Raw genomic sequence first — 27,644 nt, 5'->3', positions numbered from 1 at the left:
AAATTCAGTTGGATATCTGGTAAGGGTAGCACCTAGTTGAGACTTGGCTCAATCTCGTCGCGTGTAACAAATGCATGACTTGTTCTCGTCTCGGTCTCAAAATAATACACTACTCACACAAAATGTTTAAAACTAGTTAAATAAAATAACAACATAGAGTTTTACATAAACAGTACATATAATCTATAAATACTCATAGCCACCCTTTTTGTATTCCTTAATAAGATGTATAGTAAATCAATTTTGATTTTCTTGATCAGGTTTGATTTTTAAGTCCACTGTATGCACAGATAGGCTAATCGGGACTAAACCTACCAATTTCCACCGGGGATTTTACTCGATACCCCTTGATTACCAGACAACATTGCCACCACATAAACTGGGATACCTTTTATTCACGTGATTTTTTTTGTATTACAGTTTAATGTATAGCCTAGGTCTCGAAAAAGGCAAAACTATCCTCGAAGATACAGACGTTTTGTTTTGCCATCTGCCTCAATTCCATTGCTAACTATGGAACTAAACTAAAAGTTTTCTGTTTCCACTAGCGTACTACCTATCTGATTATTCTTACAAAAGACATTTCTGTTGTAAATTATAGAAGTACATTTAGTTTAATGAAAGTGTCTAGCGGCATATCATCTTATAATTATAATGTGCGTCGTCAGGATGAGGGTAGGGCCATTAATAAACCATTATTAGTAGAAATAAAAGTTATGATTATTATGCACATTGCACAGTGGTTCGGCTCGCACTTTAAACTGTAGGCCTAGTCCCGATTAGCTATAAAGTGGATTTAAAACAAACATTCAAACATTATTATTATCCCATTGGGCAAACTTTTCTTCTTGATCAACCAGACGAGTGAATATCCAGCACTACTCTTTTTCATTATTTTTTATATTTCATACAGGTAGTGCTAAAATGCATGGTTATATATATATTTTTATTAACTTTTACCTCCCTATTTTCAAAAATAGGTTTGAAAGTTAGGGAGAAATTTTACTCAAAATTTATGTTGTGTAACTCCTCACTCAAAATTCTCATTTTAGGAATGTTCAAAGCTGTGAAACCAATTATTCTTTGGTTTTAATGGAAGAATATGAAAACGTAAACTGGCTCTTGTATTTTACACTCATTTTTTCGATCTAATGCATTATTTACTTTGGTTATTCTGTTTTCAATGATAACTGAACTGAACAAGTGCCTTGTAAACAAGGGGTCAAAGTGGAGACACTATAGGTCCAATCCCGATTAGCCTATCTGTGCATAACCTGGACTTAAAACAACAGCAGCAACACAAAAAATGGTCAAGCTTTCTGCTTGTTTAACTTGAATGAACCATGCCAGTTTCCAAGGGTGGCCGACGGATCAGTTTGACCCCCCCCCCCCTCCTCCTTGCGATGCCAATGTTGTTGTATCAGGGTTTACCGTTAAGTTTCTATTTCTTAAGTAAGAATTATGGAAGAAAGTACGTACCTTTGAACACTAATATTTTTCTTTTCAGAGTCGATACGATACGGCTACACTATGTGGTCGATTCTGCTACCCTTTGCGCTTGTGCTGCCCCACGTGGCGTGGGTCAGAAGTCAACAGAGTATTAATATCCGTAAGTATTATATCCACTACATCTGTAATATCCACTTATCAGAATAAACATAGGCAGCGAAGAGGGTGACTGGGGTTTTTGCTCCCCTCTGAAATATCTGGAAAAAAGTTCATGTAATTCGAATGGAGAAATTGTAGCAACGTTTCATTACAAGTAATATTTTTTCTGTGATTTACAGACTATAAGTTACATCAATTAACTGTCATGTCCAACAAAATAAAAGGATAGATGTTGGAAACGAAGCAAGGCGAATTCAGTTTCAATTCCAATAGTAGACTCAAGTTTAAACTTGTCAACAACGCCAAAGTATTCTCAAGTCAATTTTATGATTTATAAAATAATGATAATAACAACGACAACAAAAAGTAAAATATATATTTCTCTGACTGAAGGAGGAGATATGAAATCTTACTCTGCCTCCCTGATAAAAAAATCTTGAGAGGGAACGGGACTACGTGGAGGGAGGAAAGTGACTGCTGTCACCAGCCTTCGCCGGAGCGTGTACTACCTCGTCACTATCACAGGTGAAGCTGCTAATGGCTCAGCCATGTATATCACGGGGGTATATCTTATAATGGAACTCATACGAAAACGAAACATCATTGATATCTTGTTTCTAACGTAGATTCCTACGGCTGTAAATACCCCGAATGCCATCAGCACATTCGCAATAACTATCGAAATTGTCTTATGCAATAACATTCATTGGTAAATGAAAGTTACGGATTTTCCTGTCCCCTTCCTCCATGGTGATGCCAAGTTTAATTATGAAAAACTAAGTATGCTGACCAAGGCAGTAACTTATTTTATTAAAAACATAAACTAAACGTAACGTTTCAACCTTCTAGCAAGGTCTAAGATAAAATAAAATAATGTTAATGAGTGAAGGACTAAATATAGGTTCCAGTCTAAGCCCAACATTGGCTGAATTGGTTATGAATGAATGGGAAAAGAAAGTGATAGAAAAAGGAGGTGACAAAATAATTCTGTTTTGCAGATATGTGGACGATTGTTTTGGCATATGGAAGGGAACGAAGAGGCAGCTCGACATTTTTGCCAAAGAAATACAAGATGAAGAAAGAGGGATATTATTGGAACTTGAAATAGAAGAAGACAAATTAAGCTACCTAGATATATTGATGAAAAGGAAGAGAGGACAAGAAATTGAAACCGTTCGGCATCAGAAGTGTGCAGCAGGGGTATTCTGCCACAAAAGAAGTGATGTGAGGTGACAAAAAGAAATTTTATAAAGAATATGGAGGACAGAATCAAGAAAATATGCATGAAAGAATGTGAAAAAGAAGGCAAAATAAATAGCCTATGGAAACAGCTGGAAAAGAATGGCTATGAGAAACAGGATAGACTGGACATAAACAGAAAAAGTAAGGAAACGGGCAGGGGAGAATTGGAAGAGAAAGAAAAAGAGGAGAGAAGGTTTGGAATAAGGAGTATGGGGAAGACCACAGGAAAGATATGTAAAGTGCTTAGGAAAGCGGGAATTAAAACTTCCAGGAAGGGAGGGAGAAGCATCTTAGGAATAGCGAAGAATGCAAGCAAGAAAAAGGAGAACAGAGAAGAGGAAGGGATTATCTACAAAGTGAAATGTAAAGAATGTCAGAGTGTGTACATAGGAGAAACGAAAAAAAAGGCTGAAAGACAGGTTGGAACAACATAGGGATGATGTATGACTTAAGAGAGAGAGAAATGCGATATTTAAACACACGAGAGAAACAGGACATGACATAGAGTGGGATGAGGCTAAGCAGATAGGAAGGGAGAAGAGAATGCTAGCGAGAAAATGGAAGGAAGCCAAGGAAATAGAGAAGAAAGGTGAAGAAGACACAATGAACTGGAATGGGGGACTGAAATTAAACAAAGAATGGAAGAAGGTGTTAGAAAGAGTGGAAAGGACAAGAAAGAAAGAGGAGAGGAGAAGGGAGAAAAATGAAGGAAAAAGAGCGTGAGATAAAAAGTCCAACCACATTCTATATGAAAGTAATTATGCTTAGCCTTTTAGGTGAAAGTACAGTTGGCAAGTGTAAAACCACCTGCTAGAAAGTTCCTAACAACTTTCTAATAGTCTGGAGGGAGTAATGTTTGTGTGTATATATAATGCCCTTTTTGTGTATCTTGTTACTTTTGTACTTGATACAGTCTGAGGAAGACCTTGCTAGAAGGTTGAAACGTTACGTTTAGTTTATGTTTTTAATAAAATAAATTACTGAATTGGTCAGCATACTTAGTAGTTTTTCATAATCATGGAAACAAGGCTTAATGGTGTTACAAGTTTAATTATACAATGGAAGAAGCTTTAACTTTAAAATTTAACAGTAAACATTGAATACACAAAAAATTCAAAGCACAGATGAGTTCTTTCATAATTAATACGAATTAAGCTTATTAGAAGTTGGGCCAATTTCATATTTAGTTCTCGTGCCGTAATGTTGGCGTACGGTGACTTATTCACGAAAACTGATACATAAATCTATGTGATAGTATTGAACTATGTAGATACCGAAAATATCACAACTGGACATAGTTTGTTTTCATTATACAAGCGTTTCAACATCTGCATGTTGTGACACTGTTGCTGCTTGACAACTTCACATCCACATTTACACATGGGCTGCCTATTAGTGGCCGGTCAAGGTTAAAAACATTATTAGAACTCTTCTATCAAGCTAGTTATTTAAATTAATATATATAATAGATCGGCTCACAGATAAAATCACATGCAATTCTCAAACAGAAAAATCGAGAGAACTAGTATAATTTGAGAACTGCTTTAAATCTAAATCTCTTCAATCTTCACTTCAAGCAAAAAGAGAGAAAAAACAAAGGAGACAACTGAAAATCTTTCAATTTCTTTTTATTCTTGTCGTAATTATTGAAATTGATCAACGTATTGATAGAAATACAAATGAAGATTTTATTTCCTATAATATTCCCTATTTTCTTTCATTTCAGTATTTGTATATGATGAGAAGAATACGATTGCGAAACAGGCTTTCGAAGTGGCCTTGACGTTTCTGCAGAGGTCAGACAAATATGGAGTTACTGTCAATGAGCCCCAAAAGGTGGTTGTTACAAACAGCTCAGATGCAAGAGGCCTTCTCGACAAACGTAAGTACTGTGAACTTATACAATAATGTAGAGCGCTTCTTACAAAGTTCATAACATCTTTAGATGTTTGTCTAATGCACCAACTCTCGTACGGGCAAAACCGTGCGTTTCATAAATTATGAAATATTTGATGCACTTGCGCAAGGGGTTCACAAAATAATTTATGCTTGTCACAAATACATTCTTAGATATGTGAATAACGAGGGTAGTTATTCGTATAGACACCCATACTCTGAGAATAGTGAACAACAAAATTAATAAAATCATTAGTTGCTTGTTTAACACAGCCTCTCTTGAATCATCATCATTCAAGGATGTGCAAACTAATGGAAAAAAATTCAAGTTTTTTCCCCGCGATATTAAGGAACGGTGCCAAATTTTAGTCCTTCTTGCCAGTATCATTCACTTGATAGTATATTATTGATATTAACTTATAAAAGTCTTTTTTAATGTTCAACTGATCAAATATGACAAAGAACTTCCAGTTTTCTTACAGAAAAGCTCTGTACTTGGTAATACATATTGTTTGAAAAATGATTGTTTTTTTATTCAAATAATGTAAGGATGTGACGGTACCCAAAAGACAAACTCTCTACCATGTAGTAGAAATGGGTCCATACTGAAAATTCTATTATTGAAACAGATGGTGTTCAGGAAAATAAAACTAGGATGATTCTGTAACACATTAAGAGAGCACCGAATGGACAATCATCAAAATAAAGAATACAGTTCTGGAGAAATTTAAACAAAGTCGCACCTAACCTTTCTCAAAATCTTGAGCCGGCCCCCGTGGCGGAGTGGTTAGCACATCACGCTACAACGCCAGGGGTCCCGGGTTCTAATCCCGGCCTGGGCATGGATGTTTGTGAGTGTCGATTCATCAATTTCATCATATCATCAATCATCCCAATCTTCACAAATTAGCCAAAAGTGGCACAAAAAGCGAAGTAAAATAAAGCAAATGAATCAAACTCTTGACTAGGTGTGAAGAGTGGTGTGACCACCGACCACACGTCAATGTTGGTGGCCTTACAAGAATTGACCACACGACTCGATTGTGAAGAAGGCAAAACCTGACTTTTTAAAAAGTTTGTCCAGAACTATACGTTGAAATTGAACACAAGATAAATTATGTATTTCTCGCTTCTCCACTGTAACTAAGAGGTAATATTTCTGTTCCAGTCTGCTTGCACTACAATGATTCAATAAAGGCGCAGAGACCACCTGATATTGTACTGGACGCTACAATGACTGGAATAACATCAGAGACGGTGAAGTCGTTCACCAATGCCTTAGCGTTACCAACGGTCAGCACGTCCTATGGTCAGGAAGGGGATCTCAGGTACCCAAAGATTAATATTCCTTTGAGTCTATATTGTAACGTATTAATTTCACATTTCAAATTCATCAATTGGCAGTTACTAATATAATCTGGGTGTAGTTCATCGGCGGAAGTATGCAAATTCGCTACACTGTTAAAAATGGCGTATTCAAAATTGACTCAAAATTCACCTGCTATTTACTCATATTCGAATACCCGCTTTGGAACGTTCAATTCTTCGTGTGAGAATCAGAGGGACGTTACTCCAATTTATGAAATTTACAGGAGAGTGGAAATAATGTATTCTTAGGAACATGTTTGACTCTTAAAAAGAGTCAGTAAATTGGAGATACGTGACTTCACCTTACTGCTAAGGATTAGAAAGATCTGAGTCCAAATAGAGTTCTTCAGAGAAGATTATTATATAAAAAAGACTAATTTGGAGTTAGGTTTCTCTGGCTCTTATACGACGAGACGACAGAGACTTTAAGTTAAAAGAAAGTAGTGTTTTTGGTTTTGGGAATATAGCAGTGACACGTTTTATGAACAAATGGAAGATTTCTCTGCATTATAGAACTTCTACTTGAGGAGAAACGCAGAAGAGAATGCAACAGGGCCGATTGTTTTGCTGTTTGTGAAGCAATTAGTTTTCGTTGAATACAACATTGTTCGTGTGACCGAGTCAATTAATTGTACCCGATTCATCATTCTCCTCCACTTACAGTATCACATTTACGTATTTGTGAAACGTGTGAAGCAGATAAAAGATACAGACTGTTCAGTGACTAACAGTTTTTCATGCAACCAATAGTGAGTTAGGCGAGACTAAGTCACACACTGTTGAGAAAAGTACTCAATGTCCGAAACCGAAAGGAAACAATCAACTCATTCCGCCGTCGGTTAGCTTCAAGGAATATAGAGATTAGGTAAAGCCATCCGAAGATTGCCGATCTTGCACGAACGCGTGACGTCACCGGAGAAGCAGTGAGCTCGGCTGAAGCAGACGGCCCCTAGCATTTATATGGGAGATTCAGAGAGCGAAAGTATATTATTACTTTTAGGAGGGGGAAAATAATAATTGTCATCCTCCAAGATGGTATTGAGGCATCCTTTTAATGATTAGTAACATAATTGAAAACGCGCTACTTTTAAAAGGGGGCAAAGTACATGTGAAAAAATGTATTTTGAAAATCCATATTCCTGAAACTTTCTGACCGATGCGCTACAAAGAAAGTTGCGTGTTCTCCTTTAGAATTTCGTCATTTTACAAATCGTAATATAATTTTAACAAAAACGTGGCATGCTAAAGAAGAATTAAAGAGTTTAAAAAATAATTGATTAATAGACTTAGTTTATTTTACTTCGCTATCTGTCACATATGGTTAATCGCAAAGATGAGGATGCGTGATGATATGATGAAATTGAAGAAAGGAAAGTAGACCCATGCCCGGGCGGGGATTCGAACCTGGGGGCCCTTGGCATCGTAAAGCGTTGTGCTAACCACTTCGCCACGGAGGTCAGCATTACAAGGAAATAAACAGAAATTGGCATCTATTTTTAATATGCGAGAAAAATTTGCGAGGAGGTTTTTGAAGTAACAAATAATTATTATAAGACGTTGTGATGAAAATTATTAATATATCTGAAATATCGAGAGTTGACTTTGCAGTCTCTAAATGTATTTTTAGGGTTACGCAAAACCTTTACTCAAAATTGATAGTGTAAATTTATAAGCTATTAAAATTTAAAACTTATTCCTGTTCGAAAAGAGAAACTGCCAAGTCAAATTAATATTTCGTAGAAATACATATATTTGTCTTTCATGAGGCCAAGAGAGTATTTGGAGGGGACGCTGGCTTGGGAAGGCTATAGCCCCGGATCTCGATCTGCAAAGGGGCTTCCAGTGGGAAAACATTCCTATGAAATAGTCCAGAAGAGGGGGCGAAATGATATTTTTAAAATGACAAGACTAGTCTAAAACTTACAGCTGAAGTCGTACGTGTGTGTGTGTGGGGGGGGGGGGGGGGTGGCTACGTGGCTACGTGAGTTAACACAGTGGAATATGATTCACAATACTAAAATTAAAATAAATATGTGGGAAAAATAGAAATCAAAATATGTTGTAGCTAGTGACGGCGCAATAGTAAAGATGGAGGGGTAAATCATATTTTCCCGGGGCAATCATTTTTATTATTCCGTTACATACGACACAAAAATGCACAATTTGGCTAAAAGAGCATTCATTCATTTATTTATTTTTGTCGTTTTACTGGGGGCAGATAAGAGAGAGAGAGAGCAATTGTCGAACGAGAATTGGGGGGCGTTCCTGCCCCCCCCCCCCGTAGTGTGGTCACTGCCTATGGCTATGCTGGAGAAGAATGCACCAATTAATACGCTATTAAATAAAACAGATACTTTTAAAACTTTTAATCAAATTATTTGTGAACTATGATTTAAATTTAGAGAGAGCACATACCTGTTTAATTTAATTTGGATTAGTTAACTTCTGAAGCCTGCCATTTCCGAGCCTTCTTCCGGTGTAACTGCACTGCCCTTTGAGCCGTAGCTGCTGCGTTCAGGTGGCGGAACGAGCAGAATACTAATTAAAACAAATATGTGACAAATATATATATATATATATATATATATATATATATATATATATATATATATATATATATATATATATATATATATAAACAACGTGTTGAAGCTATTGACGGCGCCAAAGAAAAGACAGAAGAGAAACGTGGAGGGTGCAGTGATATTTTACGGGAAGCAGCAGGCACGTATCCAGGAATTCCTTTGGGGGGAGGGGGCTGAACACCATTTTTTAAAGGGGTATCACAATTGTATGTTTAAGGCCAGTGGTGGCAATTGGGTTCCAAAATGTGGGGGGGAGGGGTGGACAAGGAGACAAGCATTAAGAGACCATAGTGTGATAGTGTGGAGGCAAAAGAATGGGGAGCAACTATCTCCTAATTCGTCGCCACTGTTTAAGGATGTCATTTTAATCAGAACGTGAAATCGGGACATTTTCTACCACTCAACTCCTCTGTTTCCATGCATTAACATTGTGTGCCGGAACGATCTCAGTATGTGTGTTTGTCCATTTCTTCTCATCAGGTGCCTCCCCGATGGCGCATTGGTAGCGTCGTCGCCTTGTAATCAAGGGATCCCGGGTTCGATACCCGGCGGAGGCACATGGCACAGTGGTTCGGATCCCACTTTAAACTGTAGGTCCAGTCCCGATTAGCCTTTCTGTGCATAAAGTGGACTTAAAACAACAATTCAATCAATCAATCAATTCTCATCAGGCATCAAAACATCTATGTACCAGAAGTATTTTTACGAAGGTGTTACACATGCACGGAATGCACAATCCACCCGACAACGCAAGAATCAAACTGTGTGCTGGGAACTGGACGCAGACAGTTCACGAATATTTCTCTCTCATTCGAGCCTGAACACCACTAATGTGTCTTGTCCTCCCATGTTTGCAGCTCTTATAAAAACCGAAACCCACCAAATTGTTCATATTCATGCCTAAGCACTCGCAAGTGTCCAAAATTGCCTGTTGACTGTGTGTCGAACCCAGTAGCCTTAAACAAAAGTATTTTTTATGCCATGAAATTCTCGGACTGCATACACAATATTTGGTCCTGGTACAACCAAATCATCACTCAAAACTTTGATTTTCAGTTGATCTGTGCAGCTTATTTCTTTTTTTAATAAATCGCTCCAATGTCCAGCCCGATACTGCCGAAATATTCACTTTAGAGAGAGAGACCTTCGATCTCTTCGTCTTTCGACCCGAACTACTCGTAGCACTACTCGAAGTTCCGCTGTCCTCAATGTCTTTAGCTTTGGGAGCGAACTGGAACTAGTGGTAGACTTCGTTACTTTACGGTATTTAGTCCATTTCATTTTCGAATCACTAGATCTTATAAAGCAACCAATGGACACTGACTGATCACTAATCGACTGTATGAATTGTCACACTTACCTCTGAAGTCTCCACCTATTCTGTTGTACAGATCAACCGGGAAATTGAAGCCGCGTATTAATATCCTCATTATATTCTAGAACGTTTCGCAGATATCACGATTCGTAAATATTGCCAGTAGTTCGACTCCTTCTCTTTTTCAAGAACGTTCCCTCTCGCGCTTTCCAGAGATTAAAAAATTACAATGAATCCGAATCGCCCTACCTGCGGCACTACCTTTGTTGTGCAGCTTCCGAATGCTGACAAGTCTCTTCTACATAGTGTTCAAGTTCGCTACGACATCACCGAAAGCGTAAGAAAAGTTTACATGCAATATTATCAACAACAGGGTTATAGAACATTCTCCGTCTTGCCTTGATAAGTATTTCTCTCCTAAAATTATCGTCACATTATTCAAGAAGACAAAAACCTAATTTTATCTAGTGTAAAATGAAAACTTTCCTGGTGGGGGGAGTACACGAGTTACGATCCCCACCTTGGATACGCGCTATAAACAATAACAGGGTTATAGAACATTCTCCGTCTTGCCTCGATAATTATTTATCTCCTTAAATTATCGTCACATTATTGAAGAAGACAAGAACTTAATTTTATCTCGTGTAAACTGAAAAATTTCCTGGGGGAGGGGGCTCGAGACACCTGATGCCCACCTTGGATACGCACTATTAACAATAACAGGGTTATAGAACATTCTCCGTCTTGCCTAGATAATTATCTCTCTCAAATTATCACCATATTATTCAAAGCCAAAAACCTAATTTTATCTAGCGAAAAACTGAAAATTTTCTGAAGGGGGGCTTGAGCCCCCTGATTCCCACCTTGGATACGAGCTGTTACCAATAACAGGGTTATAGAATATTCTCCGTCTTGGCTCGATAATTATTTCTCTCCTTAAATTAACGTCACATTATTTTATTTGACACCTCAAGAAACAAAAAATCTCATTTTATCTAGTGTAAACCGAAAACTTTCGGGGGGGCTTGAGCCCGCTAAGCCCCCCCCCTTGGATACGTGCCTGGGAAGCAGTCACGTTTATTACACCCTTACATTTACATACAATATTATAAAGTTCTGCTTTTAGGTCTCGCACAATGCCTTTTTCACAAAAATGGGCAATCTCGCATTTTTTTATATCAATCAAGCTGTGATATTTTAGTTTTCTTCCGTTAGTTTTCTGATAATAGTTTTCACAGCTTTCCATAGCATTTAGGCATGATTTTAGTTGACAAGAACAAAATAATCTCATTTCAAAACATAGAGCAAAAAGAAATCCAACGCGCTTAAGTTAAAATTCCCTTAAGCCTGGAGAGAACAAAACAGGGGTTCCTTCGTAACACGATTTCTTGAAAACCATTTTACACATTTGAATCAACTTTGTGATAAATTGATTAGAAAGGATGAATCTTAACAGTAAAAGTTGTAACTTTTCCCTTGCTACTATATTTTAGAAGATATTCGTTGTCCAATTTCTCAATATTTGCATAAGGAACCAGCCTTTTCCGTGCCGAGTGTTTCGATGGTGACGTCATGCATCCACGGACAACTGCGCATACGATCTGCGCCGCCGAACGAGCACCCCCTGGGTTAGCTTATGTTAGCGCGGTTCACAAAAGCTCTGCTTAAACTTAGGTGTCCCTTAGTTCACTGATGCACCAAGAGATAGCGCTAGTAACTCCACAATTTTTTTCCTAGAAAAACTCACAGTTCTAATACGATGTTATTAACGTAAGAAAGTTATGTACTTCGTAGGGTTATTTATTACCTTAATCGTATCTGAGAATTGATTGTTTGAATAAGTGTGCCTTATTTCCACACCACAGTCAAATCAATCCATGGTATAAAGTATACTGAGCTTCAGATATCTGCAAACAGATCGACTGAGATCTGTGCTACAATTGGATCCAGAAGAGTGTAGACATACCACAATATTGAAGTTGTTGTTTTTTTTTTTTTTTTTAAAAAAATACAACTTCTTATGTAATTTTTCACAAGCATAGCCAGCTGGTTAAAAGAGTTTTTTTTGGTGAAGGCCCTTCACAGCTTCCATTTGGTGGGGGCATCGGGTCAATTGCCCTAGTTGTCCATAGTTTAATCCGGCCCTGGGCAATACTATGGCAATGCTATGATAATGGTAGTGGAAGGATACAGACGATCATAGGTTGTCAATTTTGAACATTCGACTTCGTCAATTCAATAAAAAACACTAAGATGCTGACCAAGGCAGTTTATTAAGATATAAAAACACTTAACATGTAACATTTGAATCCTGTATCAGGGTCTTGCTCAGACGAAGAATTATATTACAAGTATTCAATATTGAATAAATCTTATTAAGACTTTAAGTATTTCACCACATAAAGACAAATACCTATATGTGCATCCCTGTTGCAACATAAGATCAGGCAACGGGGGAAAACTGTGGTTTTTACCGAAGTTACTTTGTGTGTTGGTCATGAACCACTTGAGGCGTTGCTATTCTCGGATTCTCGTTATTGTCGACTCTACGCCGACTTCACATAAAGAGGACTTACGTCGGTTCCCAACTTCTGGCAATCACGTTTCCACTACTTTTTTTTCTGTTTCTGACCACATCTGAGTGCAAAACAAAATACAAATGGGTAAAGTCACTCAGAAGGTGACTGGAAGGGCATATTTAAGACTCACAATACCCTAGTTTCACGACTAGGAGTGTGTGATCGCATTAGAAGCTGCCCAAGTCAGCATCCAGAGGTGAGGCTACTGCTGATCACCCAGCTTCGCCAGACTGGTAGAAGATGGACATTGTTGATTTTCTAAAAATTAATTAACTAAACTAAATCCCACGCAGCTACCATTAACACTTTAGATTGAGGTCTTCATCAAATCAGATGGGCAATCAACAGAGCTGAGTTTTTCAATTTGAGATTTTTTTTTTTTTTGATAGGGAAACTTTGAAATTTTCTCCAAGATATTTTAAGGAATACAAAAGGGTTGTTTGATAATTTTTGTCAAAATTGAAGCGTAAATTCGCTGAACTAGGTGTCCAATATTAAAATTGCCATCATCAGTCGAGGTTAGACTTTTTTTTCTGTAGTCTTTGCGTAGCACATGTTTACTTCGTAGTTACTTACTAGCTTTCAGCAATTTACAATTAAAGAAACAATGCCCCTCACAATTAGGTCATTTCTCCTACGCCCAATTGTAAACATCTCATAATCCATGTTTACTTACAAAATAATTTCTACAGGCAGTGGCGAGACATAGACACCGAAAAGCAGAAGTATCTTCTCCAGATAATGCCGCCAGGGGATCTGATGCCTCAAGTGGTCCGAAGCATCGTCGAGACTCAGAACATCAGCAACGCGGCAATTCTGTTCGACGATACGTTTGGTAAGTCACAAGCAGGAGAGAATTTTGTTCGGGATGTTCGATGGTAAAAAAAAGAAAAAAAAAAAAGGTAAAGGGTTCCCCTGTGCATAGCACCACGCCATGAAGGCAGTATAGGGGGTGTGGGGGTAACGCCCCACACTTTCTTGATCCGGTCGTGAGTGGGGGTGATGTGATCAGCATCACGCCCCTGACCGCCTTTACCCCCCAGGGTTTCCCCCAGGTACCCATGTTATTCGACGCTGGGTAGGCGCCGGGGCCGCTTCCACCGTTAGAAAAGTTCCCGGATTTGAACCGGCCGGGGATCGAACCCGGGACCTTGAGCATGGTAGTCAGACGCGTTACCGACTGAGCCACCTCGATGGTGAACGAAATATTTACAAGTGGGCTCTGGTTCACTGTGGTCACTAAGGTTTCTCTATTTCTTTCCTTTTCTCTTATATTTTATTTCATCTTCTCACTTTCTCTCTTATTCTTTCTATCTCTATCTATTCTCATTATTTCACTTTCTCCTATTGCCTTCCTTTTTTCTGTCACCTACATTCCACATCTATTTCTCTTCATTTTTCTAATTCTCTTCCTTTCTTTATATGTCTCTATTCATTCCTTCTATTTCCTCCTACTCCCTGCTTGTCTTTTTATTCCATTCTCTTTCTATTTATATTATTCTTTCTCTATTATTTCTTTCTTTTTTTACCTTGTCTCTCCTATTCTTTCTACCTTATCTCAATTTCTTTAGCACTAATACAATTTGACTCGTCTTAAATAACTTTTATATACCTTAATCCCTATTAACACATTACAATTTCTGGACCTCTCAGGATTAAGGAAGTAATTTATCAAATTGTATTTGTCACATTTAATAAGACCGGCAATGTTCTTACAGCCAAGACTAATTATTATTTGTGATATTTTATCCACACACACCCAATGTTTACCAGAATCCTCAAAAATATTTCACAAGAGCCCAATTTATACTTCTTTTGGCGCTAAGTTAATTCATCCATCTAAAACCACCCTTAAACGTCCAGATCGAAAAAACAGCTGTAGGTAATGGCTCCCATCCTTAATTTTTTCCCCCAGACTCTAAGTTTCTAATTAAGTTTCCAATCCAGACCCCACCTCTGATAATATAAGTTCTATCAAATTTCTAGTTATTCATTCAAATTGCTACAATTTTTTGTTCTTCCAAAGTGCACTGCAGCTTTTTAAAAATACAAGTATGCTACAAATAATACATGATCACTGTTGTAGTCAATATAATAAAGCATCTTGAATTAACTTCAATCAGCTATTAATCGTCTTTTATCACGAACCAACAAGAAATGTACATAAATAATATTATTGTAAAATGGAGCTCTGTTTAAGCTTGGTTGTGTGTGGTTTTGTTTTCTTAACTCAAGTCTGTTGTATTATTATTATTTCTTTCCGGTTTTAAATTGATTTTGCTGTATTGGAAATTGAATTAGTTAATACTTAAAGATATCGCAAAGTTGAGTTCGGAGGTTTCCATCCACTTCAAAAAATTATATTATTACCGTGGACAATGATTGCTTTGTGTGTTTCATCATAGTGATATTTAAAAGTAAAAGCAATTTTTGAGCAACTATCAAGCTTTTAATAAATTATCATTCTTGCAGTAATGGATCACAAATACAAGTCTCTCCTTGTAAACATGCCGACACGTCACGTGATAACAATGATTGACAAAGACCCGAAGAAGCAGCTGTCTCGACTGCGAGACGTGGACATCGTCAACTTCTTCGTGGTGGGGACACAGGCCAGCATCAAGAACGTACTCGAAGCAGCCGCTTACAGGAACTTCTTTGACAGAAAGTTCGCCTGGTACGCCATAACGAAGGTAATTAATTATACGATTGGTGACCATTAATATAAGAGCGCGGGAACATTTCAAGGATGTTTCAGTCTGATTGTCTGTTGCGTGCGTCTGGTCTGACGTGTGCGGAACGTCACTCCAAGAGCCAATCACGCCACTGACTTTCTTTATGCTGCGACGGTGGATGCATCCATAGTTGGGAAGGAAGGTTTTCGTCTGAAACGAGAATGGTGCAGATATAGTGACAAAAGCGCTTCGCTAAATATAGGCAGCACTTCAGGGGTATTTCAGGTATCAAAGCGATGCCCACCGAGCAAAACTTTCGCTCTGTGAGCAGACTTAACATTTTCTTCATTACTTTTGAGTGTTTTGTTCATTGATCAACGGGTAACATGTACCCATCTTATTAACCAATAGGAATGCAACACTACCAGGGTCGGATCTGTATGCGTTTATTTAATACCTACATAATGACAGCAAAGTAACAGTACTCTGTTAGTTTAAATTAATCCTATGTGCCCTTACTGGAAGAAATAATGTACACGGGCCTGTAACGAACAATTGTCGCATACAAACATCTCAGTATTAAACACTAATGTCGTATAGAGTAATAATACTAGTGTGATATTTCATAAACAATCAATTTGCTCTGCATCATTCTATTTCAGTTACAGCCACATTTAGAAATACCTTACAAACACATTGAATGGAAGTTTACTTTAAAATCTGTATCATTGAACCTCGCCAATAGCGTTGTGGTTAGCATTGTCACCTTGGGATCATGTCATGCGGTGTTCAATTCCAGGTGGGAGAGCACAGTGGTTCGGATCACCTTTCTTTGAACTAATAAATCCAATCCCGATTATCTTGTTTAGCATAAAATGCAACTACAACTATAGACCGTGTTAATGACAGCAGCTGTTGTTGTTGCGCAATTACCAATTATTTAACTTATATACATGATGATTAATCATAAGTTACATAAAGTGATCATGTCAGAATTACAGAGAAAGAAGCAAATATTTATATAATTAGTCAATAGACACCAGGAGCGTATATTCCAGGCTAGCTAGCCTATCTGCGAAGCCTGAAGCCTAGAAAGCAAAATACTGAAGAGAAATCTCTTAGAAACTGTCTGAATTAAGCTGATTTGAAAGAGAAGATAATGGCGATTCTGAAGTTGGCAATCTGAATTCTTAGGGGTTGACAACCTGAATCCTTAGGAGTTGACTAACTAACTAACTCTCTAGCATTCTTAAACTCTTAGCAGTTGACTAATTAACTAACTCTCTAGCCTTCTTAAACCCGAAGGTTCATGGCTGCAGCAACACGGACCTTACATCTGTCCCTATCTTGAGCAAGATCTATATACTCTTTTCCATCCCTACCGATTTCCCTTAGGTCCATCTCAACGTTGTCCCTCCATCTTCGTCTTGGCCTTCCTACAGGTCTCTTGCCATCAGGTTTCCCAACAAGAATCCTGTAAACTCCTCTTTCCTCTCCCATTCGTGCCACATGGCCTGCCCACCTAAGTCTTCTTGATTTAATTATTCTAATAATATCTGGACATGAATACAAATTATGTAGTTCTAAATTATGTAACCTTCTCCACTCACCTGTCTCCTCGTTCCGTTTAGGTCCAAATATTTTCCTAAGGACCTTATTTTCAAATACTCTCAATTATGTTCCTCTTTCAATGTAAGGGACCAAGTAATAATACTACCCATACTACCCATATAATACTACAGGCAAAATTACTGTTTTGTATATTTTAACTTTAGGTTTCTTAGATATTAAACGAGAAGACAAAAGTTTATGAAGAGAGCAGTAACATGCGTTTCCTGAATTAAGCCTACTTTTTCTTTAATATAATTTTCATTTGTTAATATTACTCCTAAGTATTTGAATTTGGAAACTGGTTCAAATGAGTTGTTATCAACAATTAGATTTTGATTATTACCTAACACTTGGTTTCGGCCTGTAAGCATATATTTAGTTTTCTCTTTGTTAACTTCCAAACCTATCTCTTTAGCAGTTTTGAAAAATATTTTACCATTATTCTTAATTTTATTTATATCATCCCCTAATAAGTCTACATCATCTGCATATGCTAACAACTGAGTCACACCATTTAACTTTAGTCCTTCTTTAGTTTCTTTTACCTTCCTAACAGCATATTCTAAGGCAAAATTAAAGAGCAATGGAGATAATGCATCTCCTTGTTTTAACCCATCATGAATTGTAAATTTGTCAGACACATTAATACCCACACGAATTTTACTTTCTGTTTCACTGGTGCATACTTTTATCATACTAACAAGCTTCTTAGGTAATCCAAACTCGCCTAATATATTATATAATTTATCTCTTTTGACCGAATCATATGCTTTTTTGAAATCAATGAATAGCTGATGGACATTTTGATTATATTCCCACTTTTTTTCAAGTGTCTGTCTGATGTGAAAAATTTAATCTGTAGTTGATCTGTTACGTTTAAATCCACATTGATAATCACCTATAATTTCATTAGCATATGGGGTTAGTCTTGTTAAACGAATGTTAGATAATATTTTATATGTTGTTGAGAGTAGAGAAATTCCACGGTAATTATTGCAGTTCATTTTATCACCTTTTTTAAACACAGGAACAATTATGGATTCTTTCCACTGTTGAGGTATTTCTTCTTTATTCCATATTAAACAAATTAATTTATGAATTTGACGTATTAACGAATTTCCACCGTATTTAATTATCTCAGTTGGTATTAAATCAATGCAAGGTGCTTTGTTATTCTTTAGCCTTTTAATAGCATCTTTAACTTCAGTCAAGTTAGGTTCTGGAACTAAAGGTTCTGCTGTGTGTATTTCGTTTACTTCTGATTTATCTCCTACATGAACATTTAAAAGGTCATTAAAGTAGTTCTTCCATCTATTTAGAATATCGCTTGGGTCAGCTAAAAAATCCCCATCTTTATCTTTTATCAAGTTTACTTTAGGTTTCCACCCCTTTCTAAATTCATTTACACCTTTATATAAATCTCTGATATTTTTGTTTTTACTTTTTGTTTCAATTTCGTTAATTTTGCTATACAAGTAATCTCTTTTTTTTACTTCTAAACATGCAGTTAACTTCTCGCTTTATTCTATTATAATTGCTTAGATTTGTATCATCAGAGTTTTTTAACCACCTAAGTCTAACCTGATTTCTTATTTCTATTAAATTATGACATTCATTGTCAAACCATGGCTTACTTTTTCTTGGTTTATGGTCCTATACCTTTTTTTAGCTGCTGATTCTATTGCATTACGTATGTGCTCCCAATTCTTATTTACCTGTTTCATTTATATTTTCATCATCATTTAAATCCTGCAAAACATCAAATCTATTTGACAGTTTAATTTGGTAATCTTACTTAATTCTTTCATCAGCAAATTTTCCTGTATTAAATTTGAGAACTTTTAGATTTTGTTGCTTATGATTTAGCACTGCGAGTCTTTCTCTTAATTTAGCAATTACTAAATAATGGTCACTGGCACAGTCAGCACCTCTACGTGTACGAACGTCAATTAGGCTACCTGAATTCTTAGGAGTTGGCAACCTAAATTCTTAGGGGTTGGCAACCTGAATTTTTATAAGTTTGCAATCCGACTACCGTTTGGGATGGCAACGTGGGTTCCTTGATGAGTCTAGTCTTCTCCCTTCCTCCATAGCCTAGGACCAGGTGTCATAGTGAGATAGCCCACATCTTAGACTTAGCATACGCCACTGATAGACACAAGTCCCAACACTAATTATATTGTGTTACATAAATCAATCCTTAATAATCTGTGGTTATTATGCCAATATTGAGAATACAGTAATTATAAGTTACTGTCACACTTTAAATCAAATAATTCAATATTTACCACATCACTTGGTTAATGTGAGATTTTGTAAGTCTAGTGTTCTTGAATACATTTGACTTCATTTCCACAATTATTAAATTTATTGTCGTTTCTGTTTACTTTGAATTTTAGGATGAGCTTCAGCTTGAGTGTAAGGACTGTAAGAATGCGACAGTGGGAGTTCTGAAACCCGCCATTAACGCAGACTACAGAAACAATCTGGAACACTTGAAATCGGAATTTAAGTTGGACATGAAACCTAGCATTGACGCTGCGTTCTACTTTGATGTTACAGTCAGGGCGTTAATAGCTGTCAAGTAAGGATTTAATTGTAGTTCTTATTTATCAGTTTTTGTTATTAAAATTATATGGGTTTCTTTCATAAGTTTAATTTTAGCCGTTGCTACATTTCTTGTGGTTGAAGATTGATAATGGTAACAGTAGAAGGGTTTCAATGTGAATAATATAAATTGCATACGTAATTTGTTAATCTAACCGCAATTTACTACGGGGACACATTAGACTATCTATTCTCAAGCCTTTTGAGTTATTAATGCAAACCACACTTTCATTAATTTATTGCAATCTAGAACAAGGTGATAAGAATTATAGAAGTTCCGTAGATAGATTGTTTCCTTGTGATGACGTTATGACGGCAGAAGATGAATGTATCCATGAAACGAATTCGAAATTTGTGCGGTAGTGTTGGACTTGGCAGATAGAAAGAAAAAGTCAGACAACTGAACAAACGAAATAGAGTACGCAAATGAGGATTTCCTGGTGTCATTTGCTTTCTGCAATATCTAACTTACAGTTCTGGCTTGTAAATTGGAAATACTGATTGATATTTATTATACACAACATGAAATATGAGTAATATGACAATTTAATTTCAATATTTTCCAATATAAACCCCAAAAGTACGCGAATATTTTTCAGTGGTATTTATATATCCTTACTCATTGTTCTTGTTCTGTAATTTAATATCTGCATATTGCAACACTGTCGTTTCTTTACTTCACATTCCAGTGATACAGGAGTCATTGTGCATCACCTTGGAGATAGGTGGGATCTAGAGCATACTAATTATTCCTGAGGACTCTTTTACCAAAACTATTATTATAACAATAATAGATACTGGAGATGAAAAATAGCGATTGTTTTCAAATAATGGGTGTAGCTGTTGGGATAAGGTTGAAGTCGAAATTGATTACTTGATCTGGATACACACTTAGAGCACTTGGCCTCTGGGACAAGAGGGTTACCGCTGACCTACTTTCCACCATAGTTTAGTCTAGATACAAATAAAATTATCAAACGTACAAAGTAGTGGCTTCTACTTTGAAACAGTTCAGTAGTAGTATTGATGATATTATTAGCACAAAATCATACAAATGAAGAGCTCATATGCCCGATTTGGCTACACTTAAAACTATGCCAAAATGCCCATATGCCCCAATCGGCCAAGTGTGCACATATTTAAATCTAAAGAATTTTGAGCCCTAGTGTACAAATGAAGAATCATACAGTGTACAAATGAAGAGCTCATATGATTAAACAGCCCGATTTGGCTACACTTAAAACAATGTCAAGAGGGGCATATGCCCCAATCGGCCATGTGTGTACATATTTAAATCTAAAGAATTTTGAGCCCTAGTGTACAAATAAAGAACCCCCCTCAGACAGATTTGGCCAAGTGTGCAAAGGCTGAATCTCTCAGTTTGTCCATAAGCTTGTCAAAAATATGCCCCTCTTGACATTGTTATGGCTACACTTAAAACTAAGCCAAAAATGCTCATAAGAGCTTTTGCTTACACAATAATATAATGTAATATATGCTTAAATACTTGTTGCTGTTATGTTAATATGTTACCTGGAATATGCTCAATATTTCAATTGGGCACCAGGCTCAACTTGCATATCTAGTACTAAGACAATGTAATATGCAGAGACTTTCTAGAATTGCTCTGTGACTCTCTCATTTCTTACATCATAAATATATGATTTTTCACCTATAAGAATAACGCTACATATGGTGTCATCAGGGAGTGTATCGGGGAATTCACAGATAATTTTAATGTTTGTCCTGTCATTAACCACAACTTGTTTCCTTTTTGAAGTGTTGATGACAAACATGGGTCTCTGTGCTTTGAATTCATCTGGTGTGTAATACATGTCGGTATTGCCAGTAGTGACCCTTTTGTATGCTGTAAATGCCTCATATAATTTAAGGAAATCATCCTTGGATATGTCTAAATTATAATTTTCTCTAGGAAACACCTCATTTCTGCCATTTTTAAGATATATGTTCTTGATGTTGCAGTTATCAAATTTACTTGAATTTTTTTCCTGGTTATTGTGTCTTCCAGTCTGAAACAGTACCACCACAAAATCTGGCATGTCATATTGTATACTGGAGAATTAATTTGTAGCATCAAACTCGTAATAGGTACCAGTGGCAGACTTCTGTACACATTGATATGTATAAAATTGTAAAGGAATCTGTGGATTTTTTAGAATATCTGCTTTGTATTTAAGAGCATAACTGGCTTCATATTCAACAACCGGGATTCTTAGCTCCATAGTCTGAATAATGCATTTGCCTTCATCAGGTAGGGTATTAGGCAGAGCTTCCCCAGTAGAATTTAATGTACTGTACCTCATCAAAGCATTATTATCATTGGCAGCTCTTCTAAATGTGATTCTTAAACCACCCTTCCACATAATATCTTTGTAATCTGAGAAGAATCCTGGCAACAGGCGCATGGGAAACAATACTGTGTGTCTTTTAGATATAATTTTATCACCAGCCTCAAATCCACCTATTTTGTAGTAAGAAGCCTCGGTATTGGATAATTTTAGTGTGGCCAAAGCTGTAGAGGTAATGCCAGGGTAATCCACTCTGTTTATAACAACACCATGTTTTCTGATCTCAATTTCAGAGAACAGATGCGGCACAAAATTGTCTACCAATCTTATATTTGAATTTGCCGGATAATCTGTACCATCGAGCTTTACAACATCAAATTTGATGTAAAGATCTGCTCTGTGGGGGTGTATAAAGCCATCCCCTACATCAAGATCAACCTCAATCTCTGTGTTGGGTTGATTTAAATTTGCAAAGGTCCTTCTGTTTGGGGGGAATGATTGTAACTCATAACTCTCAATATTTTCCATTTTTTTGTATGTATTTTTATTTAAATATTAATCTCTATGATAGCAGTTGTTGTGGCTCCAGCAAAATCAACTAATTCTTCTTTTTCATTAGTGACCATCAACTCAATGTAATCTATTCTGTTATGGCACACAGGAAAATATAATGTTGGTGATGGAGTGTAGATGATGGGCTCCATAAATTCAGAGTTAGGTTTAAATGTTTCAATGATGCCAGTTTGTTTGTAAGTGCCTATGCCATTTGATTTGGTGATCATACCCTCGGCCACATTACAGTGAATATTGAGAGTCTCTATGGCTAAGAATTTAGGTATATTAATAGCAGTGTGTTTGATGGCTGGTTCAAGTTTTGTGTTGTTCTCAAATCCTAATAGTTCTCCTATAGTACCCAGATCCACTGTCTCTGTAGCAGATACAATCTCTACTCTGTGAGTGACAGAATTTTGAGTTAATACTACACCTCTAGGTAACTGAGCATTTAAAGTAGATAGATTATATTGTCCTGGAGTGATGACATTTTTTTGATCACCAACTGCAATTGTGTTGTTGTGGTGTGTAATATTAGGGATCAAGTACATGCCATAAAATGCTCTGAGAGCTATTGTTTTTGGGATACACTATATCATCCTGTAATCTAAGTTTCAATATTGAATTTTGGCTGGTGAGATGGAATACCCCCATGATGTTTTAAATACCACAAGGCCTTTTGAAAATCTTCAATTGATGGTTTATTTATTTGAGACAGATATCTAAGAACAGATAAACACAGATGTCTACAATTAACATCTTTGAAGTTTTGAACACGGGCATTATTGTAATAAAGATTAGTTGATTTTAGATATTTTACTAAATTTTCAGGTGGAATACCTCCAAATGAATCAAACACAAATGCCTCATCTTTTAAATATTTAAGATAACAGATCCAGTGAGTGCCCTGATTTTTGTACTTATCCAAATTAACTATGCCACACTCTTTGTTGAGTGGTTGTTCTGGTAAAGAATCAGACATGTACACACCTCTAAAATTTTTGATGCCCAGTGGCTTGATTAAAGCTTCAATATCTTGGTTTGTAAGCGGCTCTTGTTTTTTTAAACTTATTCATGGCTCTCTTAACACCTTTGCCTTGTTTCTCCATGGCCAGATTATGGCGCTTCAATTCATCTAATTCTGCCTTATTTTTTTTGGCATCTATTACTGTTTTTGCTATGGCAGCTGATCCCCCAGCCAAGCTCCCAACAGCCCCAAGTGCTGCTAAGATGACCGGGATAGTAAATATAAATCCACCCACATGTGATTTTTTTCTAGATTGCTGTAATTTTTTTAATTGGGGGGTACTAAGTAACAATTTCATACCATGGCCCTTGGCAAGACAAGAATTTTTTTTCTTGCGCTGCTTTTTGGTTAAAAGACTATCAATAGTTTTAAGAGATTTAAGACCTGCATAGGGAATCTGATACATAACACCCTTGGCCTTCATCCTAGGTTTATTATATACATATTCACAACCCCCACCCCAGTTTTTGTTTGGTGTTCATAGCTATGGTGGTTCCCAATGCTGCTATTCTCTCACTGAAAGAAGCATCTTTGCTTACAAATCTACCAAATGCAGCCTCTTCTAATTTCCTGTCTGCAACATGTCTCTTGTCAAGATCAGAATGTGTGTTGTATGCTATGTCATGGTCTCTACAAGCAGCATCTAGGGGATTAACACCAGGATCACCTCTGTTTAATCTATGATCCAATTTTGTACCGGGACCACAATACTGATAGCCTGGAATGTGTAGTTCAAATGGCAGCTTGTTTATAATGTCATTAACCAACCCCCGACCCTCAGAGATATTCCAAAATTTAGGTGGTAGAGTATTAATAATTTTTATAAGATATCCAATCCCCTTAGTGTCATTCACTATAAAATTAGACAATTTGGTGCTTATCATGTCCATAATTCCAACCTTTTCATTGTAAAAATTGTGGTTGCCAGCATTTTCCTCCCCAGCTATCACCAGCAATCTATCTACAAGTTTCCTGACATCATCAACCTACACAAATTCTTTAGGCAGGGTGTTGTATTGTTTGATTCCACTACCAGTCTTGATCTGTGTCCATATGGGTTTGATTAAGTTGTTGTATTTTGCTCCACTGCTAGACTTGACTCTTTTTTGTGTGGGATCATTGTTCTGGTATAGAGCATCTGATTTTATTAATATATCTTTGTAATGCTCATAATCTTGATCTGTATAGCTGCCAGGCCTTTTCCTAGTCATCAGTTCCCACAATCCAGGTGTGCTAAGATACTTAACAAAAGCACCTTTTTCTCCAAGATGAGATTCTGAATATACAATTATATCATCTCCCATAAATGTTACTCTGAAATTGCCAATTCTATGTATGATGCTACCATCACACTCTGTGTCAGCATATAAGCCAAAGACCTCATCTTTGTTGTCTTTAGGTGTGCTTAAATATTTTTGAGCAAGAAGACCCAATTCAATAGGATCTTGAGTAGCTTCAATTCTTCGAGGAGCAACAGGACTAGGTTGTATGAATACTAGAAAGTGGGGTGATTGGATAATCTAATATGTTTCTAGCAGCTACAGGTACAAGCTCTGTGATCAAATTTTGATTTTGCTCTGTAACAGTTTTGATATTTTTACCTAATTCACTAATAACATCAATAATAGGCTGTTCTGTTTGCTTGTGTTGTTCATAGATTCCTCGGTTCTCTGATTTCCATCCCTTAAATCTTTTTACAAGATAATCTCTTAATTTAAGATCATCAATAATTGGCCTTTTCATGGTTATTTATATATGTTTCAATGTCTAGAAAATTGTTGATTTTATTTCTGTATTTGCCACTATTGGGTTTTCTTGTCATATCAATTGTGACAAACCCATATCTGTCCTGGTTCCAGCACCTACTGCAAAACTTGGAAAAATCATTGTAGCTCAAGTCCCCACCTACATATTCATCATGTATGTGTTTGAGGTTGGTATGATCTTGATGAAACACACATATAAAATTGCTGTTGTCTCGGATCAGCTGCTTCGGTATTTTAGAAAAAGTCTGTGCCAGGTAGAAGCAATCAATGTTTTTGTGCCGCCCCTGTGTAAAAAAATTTCTAACCTTGTTTTGATTATCCAGTATAATATCATCAAACACAACAACAGAATTATCGAGACATTCATGGAGTGGCTTAACATCTGATTCAAAAGTGGCAATATCCAATCCATCATATAGCTTCATCAGCTGCTGATATTTTAATTGTTCCAAGCTCTTAGAGAAGACATACAAGTGCCTGTTTTTCCAGTCTAACCAGTTGGGTGCCAATAAAAAATTATCAATCATTAGTGTAGTTTTACCACAAGCCGATGGCCCAACAATAAGACATCTAATATTATCAGGCAGCAACTTGCCATTTCTTTTAATCTGCTGTTCAGGCTCTGGCAGCCTCTTTATAACATCCCAGGTGTTCATAATATCACTTTGTCTGCATCGATCCAGCTGTGTTCTGGGAGTCCTAGCCATTTGACAAGTATCTTGCTGCCTTTTCTGCGGATGATTTTCTCTATGAGATATGTGTCAGGCTGCTTAGTTTTGCTGAGTTCTTCTTCATAAAACCTGCCTTTGAGAATTTCTCCTCGGTGATCTTTTTTTATATATGTGTTAAGGGTCCCAGGTTTAACTTGAACCACTGTAAATAATTCAGTGCTCCAGTTTCTTGTAAAGCCTCTTTTGAATAAGTGCTTATATTTGCTGATTCTTACTTGATCACCCACCTTGTATTTGGCTTTTCTTGTTGTTGGCTGGTATCTAGGATAATAAACAGTGCTGATCAGTTTTTGCTTATCAGATGAAGTTACCTCAGAGGGTTTCATGTTGATTGTGGAATGGACCGAGTTGTTATATTTATGTAGAAGTTATGGAAGAATATTAAGCCATTTATAATTACCTTGAAGTGTAAATTGTTTATACATATGATTTTTTAGGGTTTTGTTGAATCTCTCTACAATTGAGGCCTTGAGATCACTGTAACTCGAGTAATGTTGTATTGACTGGCTTTTAATAAATTGTTGGAACACAGAATTATAGAATTCTTTGCCATTATCTGTTTGCAAATAGCGCGGTGATCTTCCACTCTGATTGATGATTGTCCTGAAGGCTTCTGTAACACATTTTCCAGTCTTGGATTTGAGTGGCACAGCCCAGGCAAATTTTGAAAATGTGTCTATGACAGTGAGTAGATACTTGTAGCCCTTGTTGATCTTGTCTAAGTTTTTCAGCTGTCCACTTGCTATTTCCACCAAGTCGCGCTGCCATAAATCATCTATGCCTTTTGTAACCACTGGCAGTCTCTTATAATTATGTCTGGCTTGTCTGTGTAATTCATCAACAATAATTTGTCTAGACATAGTATGTAAACAAGAATATTGCAACTATAGGGTGTTCAGCAGCTGATACTACAGGATTTTCTAAATACAGTTTGTCTCCTATTTGTATATAAAATTCCAGAGAGCCATCATCTTCAGCATAAGATGTTTCTAATGTATTGGGATCTGTAAAATCCTCTAACTCTACACTGGTGATTTTTGCTTTATCAGCATTTGTTATTGATAAGGTAGGGTAGTGGTGTGCCTGTGGCTGAAGCCAATATTTGATCTTGATTGGTCTAAGTGTGCCCCCAACAAAAAATTGGTGATAAAATTGTGCAGGGGACAGCATATATATTTTGCCACCTGGTGTAAATGGTGAATCATATTCTTTGTTGGGGATACTGTACAATTCAAGAATTACTGTATGTTTAGGATTCTCGATTATGCCAGTTATTTCTTTTTCTGCTGTGAGCAATCTATTTGTTACAGATTCAAGGTGCTCATTGATAGTCCTAACAACATAATCATGGCCTGGCTTGATTTTTATGTCCACAACAAGTTTCTTGTATTGTTGCACAATCTCTTGTAGCTGGGTGTCAAAAACAGACAAAGCATTTGCTTGATTGGATTCCATGGTCCCTAGCTGTTGCTTGATATTAGTTACAATTTGCTGTAAATTTTCAACAACTGCCAATTTTGAATTTTGAGCAGTAAGATCATGGACCTGTCTTCTGATAGCCTCAAACAGGGCATGCAGTTCATTAATATGTTGATTAGTTGGTAGAGTGGCCACTGTCTGAGTGAGTTGTTTGATCTCTGTCTGGATATTCTTGATATCTTTTGATTTCAATATGCGATTCACAGCTCTCTTAATATTTTTAAGTTCCTGTGATGTAGGCAGATTTGATACAGTATTTTGCAAAGATTCAAGTGCCAATTTCACTTTATTTAA

The 27,644-nt window shown here is 36.7% G+C and overlaps 1 protein-coding gene across 1 annotated transcript in view; it reads left to right on the top strand.

Moving 5' to 3' along the window:
- The window catches only part of LOC145984499 (ionotropic receptor 25a-like), a 148,762-nt gene that overhangs the window by 18,420 nt on the left and 102,698 nt on the right, over positions 1-27,644 (top strand). The window contains exons 2-7 of the mRNA XM_083118157.1: positions 1,508-1,609; positions 4,577-4,732; positions 5,915-6,074; positions 13,286-13,428; positions 15,066-15,286; positions 19,279-19,463. Coding sequence (XP_082974283.1) covers positions 1,508-1,609; positions 4,577-4,732; positions 5,915-6,074; positions 13,286-13,428; positions 15,066-15,286; positions 19,279-19,463 — 967 coding nt within the window. The remainder of the gene's footprint in view (positions 1-1,507; positions 1,610-4,576; positions 4,733-5,914; positions 6,075-13,285; positions 13,429-15,065; positions 15,287-19,278; positions 19,464-27,644) is intronic.

The sequence above is a fragment of the Lepisma saccharinum genome, chromosome 1 (genome assembly GCF_977018435.1).
Source record: "Lepisma saccharinum chromosome 1, izLepSacc3.1, whole genome shotgun sequence".
NCBI lineage: Eukaryota > Metazoa > Arthropoda > Insecta > Zygentoma > Lepismatidae > Lepisma > Lepisma saccharinum.
This window is presented reverse-complemented; position numbering and strand designations above follow the sequence as displayed.